This window comes from Arthrobotrys flagrans (assembly GCF_004000055.1).
Source record: "Arthrobotrys flagrans strain CBS H-5679 chromosome Unknown unitig_0, whole genome shotgun sequence".
Taxonomy (NCBI): Eukaryota; Fungi; Ascomycota; class Orbiliomycetes; order Orbiliales; family Orbiliaceae; genus Arthrobotrys; species Arthrobotrys flagrans.
In genome coordinates, this window is record NW_027137550.1 from 4,468,823 (window position 1) to 4,487,915 (window position 19,093).

Sequence of the window (19,093 nt, forward strand, 5' to 3'; positions counted from 1 at the left end):
CCCTCGCAGCCAGAACCAAAAGCTAATCCCCGAACTGCAGAACCTTCACTGGACATAGCCTTGGATCCAAAGCAAACAGAAACCCCGGTGCCTGCGCGGAAGTTGTCAATCACCAAGCCTAAGACCGCCTCGCCTATATCCAGGGATGTCAAGAAGTCGAAGTCTCCTGTGGTAGATGATACGCCGCGTGAGATCTTCCCGGCTGACCCACCTACTTCCAATGAGAATACAAAGCCAGTATCGCCTGCGGTTAAGACCACACTGCGTAGGTCATCTATATCCGAACGATCCATTCCTAAGACTGCTACGACTCCTAAATCTCCGATAGTAGAGCTGAAGAAAGCTTCATTTTTTGACATTTTCCCTACTGGGGAATTGCCGAAACTCAAGAACGTACTCGTGGAATCTTCACCGCCGACATTTTCTGAAACCACTCCGGCTGAAACCAAAAATACGACCAAGTTGAAGTCTACTGTCACTGACGCTGTTGTACCCAAGGATCTGATTACACAGCCTAAGGCGCCAAAAGATGTCGCGAAATCTAGGTCTCCTGTGGTGGAGGTTTTGCCGCCTAGGTTCCCGAAGGCGACTATTCCTGCCTCCAAAGAACCGCCGAAATCTAAGACTGAAACGAAGGGAATTGCTTCTCGGGAAATCTTGGAGCCTAAATCACCTCTTGTCAAAGACGTACTAAGTTCTCTCTCGACTGGAATTATATCCGAGAAGGTATCGAGGTCTAGAGCTGCAACTGTAGAAAAGGAACTTGGACGAATACCACCAACAGCTCTGGCAGCTCTCGCTATCGTCCCAATCGCCCGGATCGCCAAAAATACCCTTGATTCTAACGTCAAGCCCGACCGGGATGCCGAAGAAGAGCGACGAGTATCACGGGCTCCCAAGAAAGTCGCACCTGCCCTCCGCAGGCGTCGGTCCATTGATACTATTGATTCCGCGCGTGACTTGGTGGACAGAGAGGAACGGAAGGAGCAAAAGCTGCCAATTTCGCGGAAAGAAACACAGCCCAGAAAGTCTCTAGCTCGGTCCGTATCTCCACAACGTCGAAAACCTTTAGCCCGGTCTGTATCTCCACAGCGTCGGAAACCGGCCCCTGAGTTGTCAACTCCTCTTCTCACGGATCTAAGCTCTCGCCGCCAGGATGCCATAAAATCAAGAGATGCAATGCGCACGGACTCCCCGAAGTCGGCAACCACACCATTATTCCCCGCGATTGCCTCTTGGTTTTCCAGAAATGACAACCAGCAAGGAGCCAACAAGAAGACTTTAAGGTCACCGAGCCCTGAGAAACCTTCCCGCAGGAGTGTGTTACCATCGCCTGAACGGAAGCATCGTGTGGCTCTCCCGGCAAAATCGCCTAAACCCCGCTCAGAGTCTCCGGTCAATCGGGTACGCAAAATCGAGCTTTTGCCAGAGAAGTTGCCTCCCGCAAAAATTCCCAAGCAACGATCCAAGCCTCGGTCCGTGTCGCCAGTCAAGCGAACCCATGTGGTAGAGCCACTATTTGAAAGGCCGCCTGTGAAGACTCCTGTGGATTTAACCGAAAGGCTACCTGCGAAAGCTCCCGAGAAGTCGTCAGAAAAAGCACTAACCAGGTCGCCCGAGAAGTTGCCTCCAATCAAAACATTCAAACCCCGGTTAAAGGCACGATCTGTCTCTCCAAAACCTCGCAAGGCACGATCTATATCTCCCAGGCCTCGTAGGGCAAAATTCGCAACCGACAAGAAAGTGGCTGAGGTTGTCCGAGAGGAGGCTCCAAAAGAAGAAAGGCCCCACCGACGGCGCTTAGAGTCTCATACCAAGACTAATTTCCTTCAGACTGCACTTGAAGCTATTCAGCGAAGCCAAGAACGAGGCCGCAAACAAGAACGGGATTTGCCAATTGCAGAAGTATCCCTACCAGCAGAATACCTCCAATATACTTCTAAGAAAGACGACTTCTACCAAGTTTCAGCTACCTCCAACCCACTGCCTACAGTCAAAGTACCTCGAACTCGGTCTGAATCTCCGCCTCGTGCTGCGCCCTTAGTTTCTCTTCCCTCAACGCCGCTTCTTTTTGAGCAACCGAAAAATAGAAGACTACAGAAGGAACCATCGCCACGCAGGCCGGCAAAGGAACTTTCCCCTCCAAGGTTGGCGAAGGAGCAATCTCCCCGGAGACCAGCAAAAGAACTATCCCCGGCTAGGCCAACAAAAGCTCCGTCTCCGAGAGAACCAGCAAAAGTGCCATCTCCGACCGCGCTCAAAAAAGAACTACCACATATCCCTCCACCACAAGTGTCAGAAATCCCGGTTGTAGTTGTGAAACCCGAAGCTCAGTCAAAACGCCACCGAAAACGGGAACGCCGTAGGAAATTGCCCATCCGAGCCTCGCCTTCTCCTCGACAAGACTCAGTGCAGCTCCCAAAGGCTACTACAGCACAAAAGGCCGCTCGGTCACGTCGCCGCATTCGCTTACCGGAGCCGTCGGATGTCACCCTTGTCTCTTCTAAACCTAATATTGAGAAATCTCGTGAATATATTCATCAAGCCGATGCTCCCTCTATCGAAAGTTCACCCTATGATGAAATTGCACCCAAACCCCAACAGCCGCGATACATTCCTGAGCATGATCATTTGCCAAGAGATAGCTCTCATAACCTAGGATCTCCTGAACTGTCACATTTGCTTGAAGCGTCCACTCCAGAGTTGTCGATCGCCCCATGCTTCCCAGAAGTATCTCCTGAACAACGGCGTTATGAAGTTGAACTGGAGCGCGCAAGCCGTCTTGATCGTGAGCAACGTGCTCTTGATATCCTTGAACAACAAGATGAAGGTGCCGCCGCTAAAGAACGACAGAGGTTGTATTTGCTCTACCAAGAGCAGGTCGACCGATACGAGCGAGAACAAAAAATACTCAACGAGATGGGCGAAAAGGAGCGGTACGACAATGATATGTTCCTTTATCAGCAATATTTAGTTCAAAGAGAACAAGACAAGAGGTATGAGAAGGAAATTGAGCTCCGAGACAAGAACCGACAGGAAGATATGATTGTAGCGATTGAGAAAAAGAAAGAAGCAGAACGGAGACGGCGTGAAGAGTACGAAATCGAACGCCGGCGCCAGGAGGAAGAACGCAAAAGAGAATACGAACTCGCTCAAGAACGTGCTGCATTTTTGGAACGAGAACAACGGCGAAAGGAAGAAATCCGACGACTTGTACAAGAACTCCAACGGCGAGAAACCGAGCGCGCTGAGCTTTTGGAACAACAGAGAATTATCGAAGCACAGCGCCAAGCCGAAATTCAAAGACTCGCAGACGAGATCCAAAGGCGCGAAGTCGAACGGGTTGCAATTCTAGAGAGCAACGAGATCGCCGAACAGCAACGGAAGGACGAAATCCAGAGGCTGGCCGCAGAGATCCATAAAAGAGAACTCGACCGTGCTATCCTTCTTGAGCGGAAAGAAGACAAAGAGCGTGTTAAGGAATCAGTTCGTCGTGAGGAGCTTGAGCGTGAAATCATTGAAACCAGAGAGCAACAAATCGCCCTGGAGAATCAACGGAAAATCGACCGCGACGTTGAGCAAGAAAGCCGACGGCGACGACTTGCGGAAGCCGCAGCTTTGGTCTCTCTGGCCGAATCGGTTCCTGGGTCCGATATTGAATCTTACGAAAGTTCTGTCGATAGTCTAGTGCCTAGCAAATATCGTTTCTCAGTCGTGGGTGTCGATGACACTCCAGAATATCAACGCCTCCCCTACTACGACAGAGCCTCGTTGTTTCATGTATCCTCATATGCAGGCTCTGTACGGTCTTCCGTCTCTTCACGCAACTCTGACTTCCAACATTCAATTCTTCCTCGACCATCACGCGAGAGTTTGCATTCAATAGCTTGGGCTGGACATCGCCACGCAGAGGATAACAGACGCGAATCACTACTAAGTCTGGCCTCGTGGTCAGAGGATGGAACGCCAAGGACGAGCCAAGATGAATTCGAATTTGACAATGAATCGGAAATTATACACGAGGGGCCCGGCTCTTCTGAATCCCCACGAACTCCTACACAAGGTATGGCCCTAATGCCACTTTTTAGGTTTGCGCACACTGACACTTCAGATGTAGAACCTTTAATGGGACTTGGGATTTTTACAGACCCAATTATTTACGACAAAGATGGAAATCCGATCTCGTCTGCCGAAGATAACATATATGACAAGGACGGAAATCCCATTGAGGTCGAAAGCGAGCCCACTATTGGTCCAGGAGATGTCAACGACAAAATTGAACCCTTTGAACAACAGGCTACGCCCACTACAGGTCGCCTTACATCAGATTCCCAGACTGTAGAAGACTTCAGCCTTGTACCCCTTCCCGCATCGCCCTTTGCATCTCCAGCTTTAGCACCACAGTATATTTTGCAGACCCCACACTCGATTTATCTGCCACTCTCTCCACTAATTTCGCCTGTCGTTCCGGAGGAGGTCGAGCTGCCACTCCAAAGATCTATCTCGCCGCCACCATTCTTGCCGACACAGCTGCTCAATGAAAGCGAGTCGCTAGAAAGACGATCTGTGGCAAGTCATACTACGGAGATTCCCTTTCCTCGCCAACCAGTGACAAAATTACCGGTTTCTCGCCGTGCATCTATCAGCGCACCTCTGGATGCCCAACTAGGTGATACCTTGCCAGAGCCACTGCAGGAAGGCCACGTATTAGAATCGACAAATAGTTCAAGCTGGGAACCAATACTTAAAAGCCGCGCCTCTTCACCCGCCTCGATTCTGCTTGATCATAATAATCGTGGTGCAGTTCAACTACCTTACTCGGGTGTTGCTTCAGAGTACACAATCGCGCTTCAAGATCTCGAAACCAGAGAGCAACCCCAAGTATCTGTCCATGATGAGACTCAAGATTTGCCAGCATACCTTCCTCCAAGCATCGCCCCTTCCTTGGATGAGCCAATTACCCCTACTGCTAAAGTCCCACAGTTCGCCCTTCCTATCAGTAGAGCAGTGTCCATCGATATTTGTGAAAATGAAATGGAGGTCGAATCCCGCCCGGCATTCGATTTCAATGACTTCGATGAATACCTCCCGGATAGTGACAGCGAAGGCTATGAGGAAATTGGCAATATGTTTGCACCGCCCTCCGTCGCGCCGCCTAGGCTTCCAGAATCGAGAGTATCTTCAATGTACTCCCTTCATGATGCCTATCTGTCCGTCCCCAAGTCAATTGAAGTGGATCCGTTACTAGAGGACAGCGACGATGAAGGAAGTCTCGACATAGAGCAACTTGGACGAGGGGTATGGGAAACCGTATGTTCACTGCCAGAGTCAAAACAAGAGTCCGCCTATTGCACTCCGCCAGGTACGGCGTCACCTCGCGGTATCGAAGAGCCACACAATTTCCAGCTACCGTCTCCCCGTTCTGAAGGCAGCACCGAGTACCTCTTCGTGCCGAAAAGAAGGGGCAGCATAGTGTCCCTCCCGCCTACCGTCAACGGATCGGAGTACCAGGCTAGTGAGAGCATTCCCCAAGTCTGCGAACTTGATGACATTCTACTGCCACAGACGGAATCCTTGCACTCAGAGGCACCAACAGTTAGGCTACCACGCGAGGCAGGCCATGAGAAGAGTTTCAATGCCCAGCTGCCTATTTCAAGAGCTGCTTCCGAATACGAGAATCCAAGGAGTGTGAGAGACAGCAATTTCTTCTACGGTCTACCTGCTTTGCGCGACGGTACCGACTCTACATATTCGCTGGATGAGAGCCATATTCCTCACCTGGAGCTTGGCCTAGCGCAGATCCCCACTTCAGGGAGAGCCTCGCCATACGCCGAATCCTTAGCACTAGCGCGTAGTCTTTTCGGAGATATCCCCGGCCTTCCTCAAAGTGAAGACATATCTACAACTTCTCGTCTACATGTCGATCAACCCCATTTCACAAGAGAATTGCCACTCAGCAGACAATCGTCAATCCTCTTCCAGCGGGCTCCAGAATACCAGACCCGTTCTGAAGCCGAAATCCCTTCGTTTGATGATAATGAGAGCAGGCCTTCCTCGTCACATACCATCAAAGCTACTAGCCCATATCAAAACGATGTCCATTTACCGATTAGTAGGCAGTCGTCTCTCTATCTGCACCAGCCAGTGACCCTTTCAAGGCAACAGGTCGAAGTTGAAGAAGGGAAACAAGAAGCCGCTGTTGACCTTCTGGAAAGCCGGCCGGCAACTTCACACACATATCGACGTGTCACTGACAACTCCGAAGTCCGGGATTTACCATTGAGCAGAACTTCATCAGCGTACTTTGAGGAAGCAGCTCCTTCATCGTTTGAGACAGCAGAACAGAGCATACCGAGATATCTTCCAGAGAGCCGGCCGACAACATCTCATACGCAGTACGTTCATGAACGCCATCAAGACCGAGGTTTACCATTGAGTAGGGCATCTTCGTTTTACCAAGATGAGGATTCGGAACAAACTTCCCTGCCACATTTCGAACAACAATTGCCTCGTGATCTTCCAGATAGCCGACCCTCAACATCATATGTTCTAGCTTCTCCCTATGGGCCCAACTTATATCCACAACTGCCGCTCACTCGTTCGGCTACGCCGAAACGAACAACAGAGGACGAAGAAGAAACCGATGTGACTCCACGACCATCGCCCCGCCAGGTACCCCGCGACCTTGTCTTGCCAATAAGTCGGCATCCATCTGCCGCAAGTCTTCGCGACAGGGAGGCCGCAGGACAAAGCCGCGACCTTCCAGAAAGTGGTCCAATATCATCTTATGCAGATGCCCCAACGCCGCTTCCCTCTCGAACTGCATTTTCAGGCGTCACGACCAGTCCGAATATCTCGCCCTTGATTGGTAAGTTTCTCTTTTAAATTGCCACAGCTTGTTCCCAATGATTGGCTAACACCTTCCAGGCCCGCCTTCCCATGCGTCACCATCCCTGTCGGAAACCAGTCCAAAAAATGCCTTGGCGTGTAAGTAGCCTGCCCAGCCCCACCATTTTTTGCCGTTCACCTTTTTAGTTAGCGGGAAACGAAAGTCCCCCGTCAGCTCGGCAAAGTCTACGGTTCTAACCAATCTTTCCTTTCCTTATCAATAGTAATCCCACGCGCGGCCTTGGAGCCCGCCAACGAGGGCAAACTTGCAGATAGTCTACGAGCTCTAGGAATCCCGCGCGACTTCAATTCTATCACGCCAAACGAAATCGAAGAACCTGGAGACACAGTTAGCGTTTTCTCTCCCCGCCACGTATCGGTATCCCCGCTTTCGGGCGTATCCTCTTTTCGCTCAAGGCGCCCATCCTTAGGGACCCAACGACAAAGACGACAGCGCCGAATCCCTATCCAAGAGTATGCTCAGGGGCCTCTTGACATCGCTACACCCGAGAAAGAGGTCCTTGCTGCGGCAGGTGTCGACGTTCATTTCGACCAAGAGACTGGAACGATCGAAGTTTCATGGTCAGAAGAAAAATTCGGAGAAGCGCCGACCGTTGATATCAGTGTTTACTACCCCGGAGACACAGACGGTTCACTTGACGACAGCGACCTCTCACGGCCCTCAAGCGTTGTTCCTTCCCCGACATTCGATAACTACAGCCTCGAGGAAAGACCCGCGCCGGTTGAGGCCAGTACTCGTGCAGACGAACGTGATCTTTTTCTTTCGCCAGAACTAGGCCCCACTGACCTCCCTGCGCCGGTTCCTCAGCTAGCACGGCCAATCAATCGCAACATTTTCCCTGAGGCGCAGTCTAGCAGTCGAGGCATTGGACTTGGTATCGAAGGCCTTGATACACCGTATCGAGAGCTTCCAGAGACCCCTTCCAAGCAAAAGGCATTCAAGTCCAGCTCCTTGCCAAACAGAAGAGTACCCCTCCCAGCTCTTGCTATACCTCCCACGGCCGAAAGTATCTATTCTGAGGTATCCCCTGCTCGCTCGTCAACGATATCGCTATCTGGTGTTAGCTCGGTATCACCACTCGAACCAGGTGTCGAACTTCCTCCACCATCCCCGATCCAACAGTTGCCACCTTCTATCCGAACTTCCCCCGTCATCCGAGCTTCCCCCGTCAAAGCTCCACGTCGTCCTCCCATTCGCCGCGATACATTTACAGAGGCCGATAATAAAGCGCTTTCGTTACTTTTCTCAGACAGCACCTCAGCGGGTACTACCCCGACTCCGACTCAGAAAGCCCCACAGCCTCTCTCCCAGTATTTCCAGAAGAAGTCAAACCCAACGACCCCAACTCCAGGGCCTTCCCAATCCCGCCAAACTCCACAGTCACGAGGTTCGGTTGGTAGAGGCTCGGCTGGTAGAGGTTCAGCCGGTAGACGAAGCATCAATACTATTCAAGGGGCTTATCCGTCCCCTGAAACTTCACCCGAACTCGCTCCACTAGCCAAATCTCCTGGTACTGCGAAGACTACACCTCGCCTTCGTCGCCTATCCACTTCGGCTGGCTCCGCCGGTCGTAGCTCAGGCAGACGGTACACCTCAGTCGGAGCGGATCTCGAGCCTCTACAAGAGGGTGTCGCTGTTATTTCTTCTGCCATTGTCGATACTGGAAGTTCGTCAAATACCACCCCTCGACCCGGCAGCCCGAAAGCGACCCCGCCAATTCTAACTATTCTAAAGAAGCGAGGAACTATGGAGCCACTACGAGAAGGATGCCTGTCTAGCTTAGAAGGTAGCATGTCTACGATAACTTCTCCAACACCTGCCCCCAGACCTAGGACTCAAGTGCCAAACACTCGTGCCCGTGCAGCGTCCAATATTAGTTCTCCAAATGCAACGACGACCCCTGGTTCTTCGTTCCAATTCGATAACCCTCCAGCTCCCAGTAGCTCAAGAAAAGGAAAAGAGAGATCGCTGGAGTATGACAACAAAGAGGTTTTCGTAAGTTTCTCCTAATATCTAGCGACACGGTGCCACATCACTAACAATTACGAACTTTTACAGGAGGCATATGGGGATACTTCTGCCGTCCCAATCTCGCCCGAGCGGCCAATCAGTGTGAACCTTCGCAAGCGCCAATCTCTTCAAATGTTGGATCTCGAAACCCGGATACGAACCCTCAACGAACAAAACTCGCAATTATCTGGTGAACTGGCCCGACTACAGCATGATGCCAATTCTTCTCAAAAGAAAATGGAAGCTGTCGTTTACAAGCATCTCCAGGAACGATCCGCCCTTGTTGAAGCTCTTGAAATAAGATCCCTCGCGGTTAGCGAACGCGAGAGCCAGATCGAGACGCTAAAGAAAAATCTGGAATGGTACAAGCAAGAAGACGACAACTTGACGCAGCAACTTCAACAGCTAAGAATTAATAACGAACAACTGATAGCTACTGAAGCGACTCAACGGCAACAATATGAGAGGAAGCGGGAACAACTTCACAATCTATCGCAGCAGCATTCCGACCTTCAAGAACAGTATACAGCACTTAGTTCTGGCCTGAACGACATTATCAATCAGCAGGTCGCCACCGTAACAAAGGCTAAGGATACAGAGATTGAAAAACTTAAGCAGGAGCTTGCGACGGCAAGGAACAATGCCAATAAACTTCAAGTCAAACTCAACGCGATGAACCGATATATCGATGCCAAAGATGAAGTTTTCTTTGCTAGATCCTGCGGACACTTATTCAATGCCGTCCAGCAATGGTGTGTCAAATTCTCCAAGTTTTCCGACACTGCTACTTGTGTCGACTTCGACACCATTACGAACGAGAGTGTCAAAGATCTCGTGGAAAGTGTTGTTCTGGATGGAAGTGATGTTAGAGCGATGCTCCGGGACCGTGTTAAGAGAAGGGAAATATTCATGGCTATGACGATGTCTTTGATTTGGGAGTTGATATTCTGTCGTTACATGTTCGGATTGGATGCGGAGGAAAGAAAGAAGCTCAAGTCATTAGAAGAAAAACTCAATGAAGTTGGTATGTATACACTCCGACCAGACTACTGTTCCCATGATACTAACACCAAGTCTTCAATAGGCCCACCAGCCGCGGTGCATATGTGGCGTGCGACGACCTTACAGCTATTATCACAACGACGCAGTTTCCGAGCTGCTCTCCCAGCTGCCACCGAGCCAGTCGTCCAAGAGATTTACCGCACACTACACAGTCTGCTGCCACCACCTAGTCACCTCCAACAGCAGGTTGTGGATTCGCTCCGCACTATTGTTAATCTCGCCGTCACGCTTTCCATTGATATGCGTACCCAGCGGGCCGAGTACTTCATGTGGGAAGCTCCTGACAACAGTATCGGCAAGCCTGTCGACTTTGTCACCCTGCGCATGAACAACAGGGGCAATGAAGGGTTGACTAACGAGCAACTTGAAAAGATGGGGGCGATGGTCAGGGTTGTTTTGTTTCCTTTGGTGACGAAGAGAGGTGATGAGAATGGGGATGGATATGACGTGGAAACGGTTATTGCGCCAATGCAAGTTCTTGTTAGCAGGCGTCCGACGAGTACTACCAGTGCAAGTTCTTCGAAGAGGGTCAAGTTAGATCAACGAACACCTCGTTAGGGTTTACTGAATAGTTGTTAATATTAGGGTTATGTTTTCTATCTTGTCAACTTTTTTTTACCTGTTCCTTCATGCAAATACTTGATGTTACTGTTTCTTGCATGTCTTTTGTTCTTTAGTAGTCAGCATTGATGTTAGCGCGCATTTGGTTGCTTGAATTGCATTTTTAGCATAGCATGCATGGATTAGCGATTGTTTGGATACATACACAATGAACATGATTATATCGCTTTCTACATTACATTGCATTACATTACTACCGCTTCTCAAGGTTGACGTTGATTCCGAGTCGATTTGTACACATGCACATACGTACATACATACAATCATGACCGCGATCAATTCCGCACCATGTCTATATAGTAATATCGATGTTGCTGGGGTTTCTTTAGTAAAACCCAAAACCTCGTTATCACCTATTTCTGCGGCTTCAAAATCCCAGATCTCGGGACGCACACTCATACACGAGTTGTACATTAGTATATAACTTTGAGGGCATGGTTTACTCCCAACTGATTTGATAATACCCCAAAGGCGATTAGCCAGTAAGATGTCTACGCCGTAGTTGCATGACAGTTATCTAACGATACTGTTATTTCTTTCGGAATCAAAAAGAGAAATTAAATCTTTTCAGCTCGTAAATTATGAGACCGAAGACTATGACGTCACAGCTTGGAAGACGTTGACGAAGAATTTGGTGAGCGATGTCACGCAACACAATCCAAACGACTTGGGAAATTTCTCGACAGGGCCGCGAGACAACTGCATATATGCCCACGCGAAGGAGTTCGAATGCGACCCTTTGCGCCACGGTCACGACCTTCTCAAATCCTTCGAAACCCAAAACTCATAGGCGCGAGATATCAATCTCACGCATTCATCATCGAAGCCCTTAATCACTGCCCGACACTGTCGGATCCCCCATCACATCATGTCCGCCCTCATCGGTTCCCTGGGCGGTCTTGGGCTGCTACTTAACAACTACACAGCAAGCTCATTAAACCTCTTTTTCTTCTGGATGACCTGGACGACATTAATCATGTCACATCCGCCTCTGCGAGTCGAGTTGATTGCAACGTTCTTCGTCCGCTTCGTATTCTTTCTCCTACCAGCGCTAGTATTCACGTTGTTTGACAACCTATTACCGTCGCTTGCAGGGAAAGAACCATATTTGAATTCTAAGCCTGCTTCACGCAAGAGTGTTTCAGTATCCACTAGAAGAGGGAGGAAAAAGACACTTCAAGTTAGCAATTTCAATCGCGGAACGTTGTTCGCAATTTTCATGAGTCTAGGGAATATTATGCTTGGGATTGGGATCCAGGCTATTCTGGAATATGTTGCTGTTGATATATTTCGGAGGCCGAGGTTGTTGAAAATATCTTCCACATTTCCGTATCCGTGGGATATGGCGAGGGGGGTCGCGTATGCCATGTTTCTTCGAGAGGTGCGTATTCATTTAAATTTATCAATTTATGAATAGGATGCTAATGGAACCCTATATAGGTCTTCGTATACTACCCTCATCGCCACATTCACCAAACTCCCAAATCACCTTTTCATAAAGCCCACGTCCACCCAAGACCAACAACATCGTCTCTCAACTTGACAACCACCATGCCTATCGACTACGTTCTCCTACAATTTCTACCAGTCTACATCCCCAGTATCATGTTATCATTCCACCTCCTAACATACCTAGCATTCGTAGCAGTTACATCCCTCGTTGATGTCATATGCTACAGCCAATATGAATACCTCCCCAAAGCGTTTTTTTTAGGCAGAATTGCAAGAAGAGTTAGAGGCCATGATGAATCTGGTGGGGAGGGGGGTTATGGGTGGATTGGATTGTTGGATTGGGTACATGGAACTGAGATTAATTGGGATGAAGGGGGGGTGATAGGTGTTGGAGGGGGTGGGGAAGGTGGGGAAGGGTTTACGCAGGCTGTTAGACGGGGGGTTAGGACTAGGAAGGCGAGTAGGAAGGCAAGGCATGTGGATGATTAGCGTTATAGCTTGTGGATGAGAGACGTTTAGTGGATAGCACTGGTCTGATAGGACCTTAAATTTGGGACGTTTTATCAGGAAGCACTCCAGGCTAACTCGGTGTCCGTAGTCTCGTGACCCGTTGTTCTCAACCTCTGAGGCTAGAAATGGACATACAACAGACAACGCGGATATTGAATTTGTATCAATATTGATATTACGGTGAAGAACCTTTGGCTATGTCTTTATAGAGGCGGTATTTCGCAATAAAGTATTTTCAGGTTGCTGTGCCAAATCGAACATCTCAAGATGCTACTATATCGTTGTTGTAGAATTCCGTGCTCCATATACATATTTATAGTCTGTAGTTTCTCTGGAGATATGTAGTTGAATTGAAGGAAAGTTTTCCAGGGATGATGAAATTTGCTTTTCCATCTAAGGCTAGAGAGTTGGTGTTAACTATATTAATCGTACTATGCACTTATTGCAATATTTCACCAATTGAAGTTCCCAAGATCAAATCTATGGATCCAGGACCTTGGAGACTATAAACTATATCTCACTTACTTAAATATCGGCATTTCGGCACATTCATTCTTTCCGATGACAAACCTTACACCAAACCGCTCTACACGAGAGATTGAGACCTCAACATAGATTTATTGCCAAACGGATGCGTGTGCACCCGTTAGACGTGGTTAAAGCCAAGCATATGCTAGGAATTAACATTTACTATCATGCCGAATCGGAACCGACTATCCTGGATCGCAATAAGATACTCAGAAAGGATTGGACTTTATGCACTCTGAATAATTAAAATACGGATGATGGTTTCTTGATATACCTCGAAGAAGCGGGTTGGGTTAACAAAGCTCTCGAGAGTTCAGTGAAAGATAGAAGCAAGATCGTTGTTGAAGCCGAGAACATCCAACTTTTCCATGGCTCATTGACTGCTGACAAATTTGCTGGTATGACTTTACCAACTTATTTTATCAATCTTCTTCATAAATACAACCACACCCAAAAACTTACTGAAGACACGATCCCCCAACCACAACCAACCAAACACGAAGCCATCAACCACCACAAGGTGGATCGAACCAGCGATCCAGAAATTCGCCCATCTAGTCACGAGAGGGCTACGCAAGGAAACTTGCTAACCCCTCTCTGATGGCACTCCGTGAGAAAGGAGCTACGCCCTCTGATAGCGGGAGCCATGTGGTGAGGATGCCGGGGTATTCCCTAGCAGCCCTCGCAGTCATTTGAAACCGGAGTCACTATTACTGACCGAGATAGCCGAATACGCGGCTCCGGGTTTGTGGCCATCAGCCAACCACCGACGCGCAAGAAAGTGGCCCACGAGAGGCCTGAAAGCTCGATGGATCACCTCCAGGTAATCTATCCCACGCGCCGGCAGCGTGGCGACTTGCTCCAATTTTGGGACAAGCTTCTCGCTTGGTTTCCTCCAGGATACAGGAGGAAGTTTTAGCCAACTACTGTGGGTGTGGTATTGCATGCCAGCCCACCGGAGGGTGGCGGTGTTGGAATCATTAGACCTATCTTCACTATACCCTACCTTGTTTCTGATGCATCGTGCATTTTGCTTTCTATCCGGGTCCCAACCTGGCTTTGTGTGACTATATATATATCCTGAACTCTTCGCTTCAATATTTCTCCTTATCTTCTTACTACATGCTCCCTCCCTACCAGTCCCGTTATAACTGCTGTTTGGAATCTCCTAGGTAGGTTTGTTTCTCATGGTCATATGAGCGTGCCCTTCAAAGCTATCAATCTACAAAGGCGTGAAAACATCTTTGTGTATAGCTACATCTTGTGCACTTCAAGCCCTATTCAGTCTAGTGTTGAAGCTGTCTAGAGGATTGTGTACCTAACTACTCCCTATGCTCCTAACAAATATTCGCTCTATTTTCATAAGTCATAGTCTCTAGTTAATTCTGCATTCTAAGTATTTTAATCAAAGCCCTGTCCGATGGCTCCCGGGCCCTCTCATAACCTCTTAGACAACTTCTATTAGTATATTCATATTGTTATCATCAAGCTTGTTTTCGGGATGAATGAACCATTCCCTTCAAATACTGATGTCCATGTGCTTCCATTCTACGGACTCGTGTATCCACTACGTTAAATTCGAGCCTTCCCCGCAATGCCGTCGTCCGGCCTAGATTGACGAGTTAGTCAAGGCCAAAGAGTAAAATATATCTGGCCTCGTGAAACCTACAGAAATGTGTAATTTCAAGCATCAAATGAATAGCCCAGTTTGAGCAAATCTTTGTTGGTTCCATCTAGTCATATTCATCGGAGCAGGATCTGCCGACGGCAGTTGAAAGCAGGTATACGCAATCACTCTAAAACCCGGCGCCGACTATGCCGACATCTCGATATGACTTCAGGTCGCAACGGGATCGGCCACGGATTCCCGAGAGTATGGGCCTGAAAAGTATAAATGCCAAGGCCAAGGCCGCTTCTCTCCCTAATACTTCTCGCTTCTCACTACATCTCCACAGCTAGCTCTAAACCAAGCTGAACCTGAACTACGTCTTCACGTCGCACAAGGATCTTATACCTATTTCAGAAATACCACGCATCCAACGCAAATATGACAACTCAACCATCCGATCGAGTCATTATCATTGGCGGCGGTCTTGCTGGCTTAGCTCTCGCTCAAGGTCTTCGAAAGGCCAACCCACCTATACCATTTCATATCTTTGAACGGGATACCAGCGCCATCTACCGGGCACAAGGTTACCGTATCCGCATTTGGGGCGATGGAGCAGATGCTCTAAAACACCTGTTACCCGAACACCTCTGGACTGCATTTGAAGCAACATGCGCCCAACTTACTCATGGTGCTCGGAAACTCAATGCCCTGACGAATGAAATTGGGGAGATGATGATTCCGAGGGCTGCTATTCCTTCTGGAACGCCGTATAATGTTGATCGCACTACACTTCGGTCTGTGTTGTTGGCTGGTCTTGAGGAGCATATTTCCTTCGGCAAGGTATTCGAGAGTTATGAAATGGATGAAAGCTCTGGTAGTGTAATTGCACAATTTGCGGATGGGACGGTGGAGGAAGGACGTATACTGGTTGGCGCGGATGGAGTCCGGTCTATAGTTCGGAAAACTTTCTTGCCGGAGCTGAAGCCATTGGATAGTGAAGGGCGGGCTATATTTGGGAAGACACATCTCGATAAATCGGGTGTGATGGACCAAATTTCTAGTCATCTTACGACTGGAGGGATTATTATGACGAGCGATGAGAATGGAAAGCTGCTGAAGTTGTTTAGTGAGGTTATCTACTTCAATCGCGGATCGGAAGGGGCAGCTGGATTTGATTTGCCGCCGGATTATGTCTACTGGGTACTTTGCTTGAGAGCAGATGTTGTTGAGGATGGAAGGTTGGAGGAGCATAATCTTCTCAATCTAAACTCGAAGGAGTCTGCGAAGTTAGCTGGAGATCTTACGGCCGATTGGGACGACAGTATTCGAAGCGTGTTCGACAATCAAAACCCCGATTCTACATCAACCCTCTCATTCTTCATCTGCGACCCGGAAAACTTTAAGTCCAGCTGGGAAAACCTTCGTCGCGAGAGAGCCGGTGAACCGGTCGTTCTTTTGGGGGACTCTGCCCACCCGATGCCGCCGGTTGGTGCTGTGGGTGCTAATACGGCGTTTCAAGAGGCTTCGGATCTTTTTGATACTTTGGTTAGGGTGTATAGTGGTTCTGATTCTACGGGGGGCGTGGAGGAGTTGAGAGGGTATGAGAAGAGGTTGGTAGATAGGGCGATTGAGTCGATTCAGAAGAGTACGGTTGGTGCTGGGAATTTTTGGGGTATGTGGCCGTTGTCAGAACTTAAGCCGGCGATGGTATGGCGTTAGGGAATTTCTGATTAAGACGATGTTGGGAGCCGAACTTAAGCTTTCTGGCGTCTGTGGGTTATTTAAGATGGGAGACTTTCATTTGGGATGTGTACATTAATTACACATTTTACTCAATTGTAGATAGTGAAGAAACACCACACTGGCTGTAAGCCTTTTACATGGATAATACTGGAAGCTTTTTGGATAAGGAAGGGAGTGGCCAAGGAGAATTCAAATCATCACTTAATAATTCTTCATTTCATTTCTCATTAAGGGGTTTCTAGGAGGGGCTCGGTCCAATATTTGACAGTAGGTAAAACATAGTAATTGGGAAACGGCGAAATTGAGATTAGGGTAGGTGGTGAAAAGTAATTTTGGTCTCAGGGGGACTAAGTTGGAAAATAGAATGCGAGAAAACACACAAAATAGCTTTCGGAAGCCCCGTATTACAATGCAATCAGATTTGTAGAACAATCGAGGTCAGAAAGTCCAGGACATATTAAGCAGTCTTAGCGATTTGCCCCCCATCACCGGTGATTTGCTCACCATCATCCGAAGTGGAAGTCCCGAATTTTGTTTGGAGCTTGCGCCAGCGGTGTTGGAAATTGGCGACAGTACGTTTTCCAAAGGAACCCTCGCGTTTGAGGCCTCCCTCTTTTGGTACGATGAAAGGTTGAGCCTCAGGCTCGGCTTCTGGCAGGGTTTCCTTAGATTGCTCAATCATACCAGAAGCGGTAGGGGTTGTTGACACTGGTGGATTTTTGGTCTCGCAAGCCAAACTGGGGTTTTCAGGTTCTTTAACCGACTGTTCTGGGACAAGTTTAATTTCGGGAATGGTGTCGAGTTTTGTACTAGCAGAGGCCTGTTTCTTGAGGTGGGGGCGGTAGGTGTAACTGCTCAAGTAGGTTTGCCAATTCTCCTCTATAGGCGATCAGCCATGGTCGTGTTAGAAATGGTCAATGCAGCATATGGGAATAAAATCTAGTAGTGGTGGACTAACTTGGTAACTCGATGGCTTTGAGACGAGCGATTGCAGAATTGTCACCCTTGAGAACTTCTCGTTTGAGGCCGTCGATGAACCAAAGCTGGTTGGTGTGATTGTGAATCTCTAGGTTGGTTTTGCGGTTGAGCTATGATTTCGGTATTTGTCAGAATCTGATTCAGAATGAAATTTCTTTTTTAAGTGGTCGAAGGTTTTATAATCATACGATGTCCAAAACTGGAAGAGGGCAATATTGGCTTCTGGAATTGAAACTATCACGAGGATATTTCTCTATTATGTATTTCGCGAGGGCATTGTTAGAAATAGTTATGCATGCATCAGGACTAACCAAGAATATGAATCTTAATCCTTACTAACGATGAGCTTGGAAAGCTCGACAATATCATTCGAGAGAGTGGTGAACCTCGCGATCAGTTGCTCACGGGTAGTAGCCTCATACGCGGCAAGCTTTTGACCTGTCAAGCCCAAGTAACCATCAGCTTCTTGCAATGACTAGATACATTTTTTCAAAGCCCCTCATCCTCCAGGAAGCCTCCGTTTCAAAGTGGTATACTCACGTTCAACCTCGGCACAGAAGAGCAAACGGTAGCGAGCCTTCATGGCTTCGTCTATTTTTCCATCCTTGAGCAGGTTGAAGATGTACTCGGTCTCAGATTGCATAATGATTACGATCTGAGTATCCTTATCATCGCGGTACCTCTTGATATTCTTCGCTAGATTTGAATCCATCTTCATCAGCTGGTCGATTAAGAGGGTAAATTCTGGGTTTGGAGGAGTCTGAATGAGGATTGATTCCAACTGGGGGGCGGTTAACCGAGGCATGGCTGTGGTAGGCGGAAGACACGTATTGTCGAGTACAAAGACGTAAGTGGGGGTGGAAATGATAGAGGGACGTGGGTTGTGAAGGAAAGAAATATCGGCGGAGGAATGACGTGGGAGGATGTTTTATACCTACGCTGAGGTGTCGACACATCTCAAGCCCAAGATATACATACAATTGGGCAAACGCCAAATCAGTCTCAGCATCATATACTCTTAGCTAGCTATCATAATATCAAAATGATCATACTAGTTATATATCTATTGGACTTCCATTGTGCTCGAATATCAAAGCACTTCTCAGTCTTGAACAAATAGTTTTCCGGGAAAACTATTGGTTAACCCATATTTTTGACTTCACCTCGTGGAACAAATGCCCACTGCATTTTTGCCCGCACGATTATCAACATGGAGTCTATAGTCTGGGTCGGTGGTGTATATCCTCTTTTCCTTAATTATAGGGCACCTTGATTAATTGAAGGCAGTAGTAGTATATCCTAGCTGTGCTGTCGTTAAGCCCTCGAGCATAATTAAAAGCATTACTTCTAGTAACATGACGAAGCTTAATCGGTAAATTACACCTCTCGAAGTAGAAGAATATATTAACAGTTACAGACCCCTTGATGATTCTTACCGCATTTTATCTTACTGTTTATGGATAGGCATGTAGTTACGGTGGTATACGATACGCGAAGAATGAGTGTAGTGTAACAGGGCGGACAAAAAATAACATTATTGCTCGCTATGGAGCAGCCAAGACAGTAAATATGCTAACGGGCACCTAGTCCCCTCATCCCCCTCCATTTCCTCCGCTCCCAGGACTCGGAGGGGCTGAAAACCCGATGGTTCAAACCTATGTCGAGCGTTA

General features: G+C 48.1%; 4 protein-coding genes across 4 annotated transcripts in view; 3 read left to right on the top strand and 1 right to left on the bottom strand.

Moving 5' to 3' along the window:
* The window catches only part of DFL_004337 (uncharacterized protein), a gene marked incomplete at both ends in the record, with an annotated part of 37,104 nt that extends 26,564 nt beyond the window's left edge, over positions 1–10,540 (top strand). The window contains 6 exons of the mRNA XM_067633417.1: positions 41–4,063; positions 4,118–6,868; positions 6,928–6,987; positions 7,113–8,905; positions 8,969–9,944; positions 10,005–10,540. Of these exons, the coding sequence (XP_067491587.1) occupies positions 41–4,063; positions 4,118–6,868; positions 6,928–6,987; positions 7,113–8,905; positions 8,969–9,944; positions 10,005–10,540 (10,139 nt within the window). The remainder of the gene's footprint in view (positions 1–40; positions 4,064–4,117; positions 6,869–6,927; positions 6,988–7,112; positions 8,906–8,968; positions 9,945–10,004) is intronic.
* Positions 10,541–11,471: 931 nt separating this feature from the next.
* Positions 11,472–12,544, top strand: DFL_004338 (uncharacterized protein; the record flags this gene model as incomplete). The annotated part of the gene is made up of 2 exons (XM_067633418.1): positions 11,472–11,984; positions 12,044–12,544. 2 exons carry the CDS (start codon positions 11,472–11,474, stop codon positions 12,542–12,544), a joined length of 1,014 nt encoding a protein of 337 aa, XP_067491588.1.
* Positions 12,545–15,140: 2,596 nt separating this feature from the next.
* On the top strand, positions 15,141–16,421 carry DFL_004339 (uncharacterized protein; the record flags this gene model as incomplete). The annotated part of the gene is made up of 1 exon (XM_067633419.1): positions 15,141–16,421. One exon carries the CDS (start codon positions 15,141–15,143, stop codon positions 16,419–16,421), a length of 1,281 nt encoding a protein of 426 aa, XP_067491589.1.
* Positions 16,422–16,902: 481 nt separating this feature from the next.
* DFL_004340 (uncharacterized protein) lies at positions 16,903–18,228 on the bottom strand (the record flags this gene model as incomplete). Its single annotated transcript, XM_067633421.1, has 4 exons — positions 16,903–17,324; positions 17,404–17,533; positions 17,764–17,861; positions 17,964–18,228. 4 exons carry the CDS (start codon positions 18,226–18,228, stop codon positions 16,903–16,905), a joined length of 915 nt encoding a protein of 304 aa, XP_067491590.1.
* Positions 18,229–19,093: the final 865 nt, after the last annotated feature.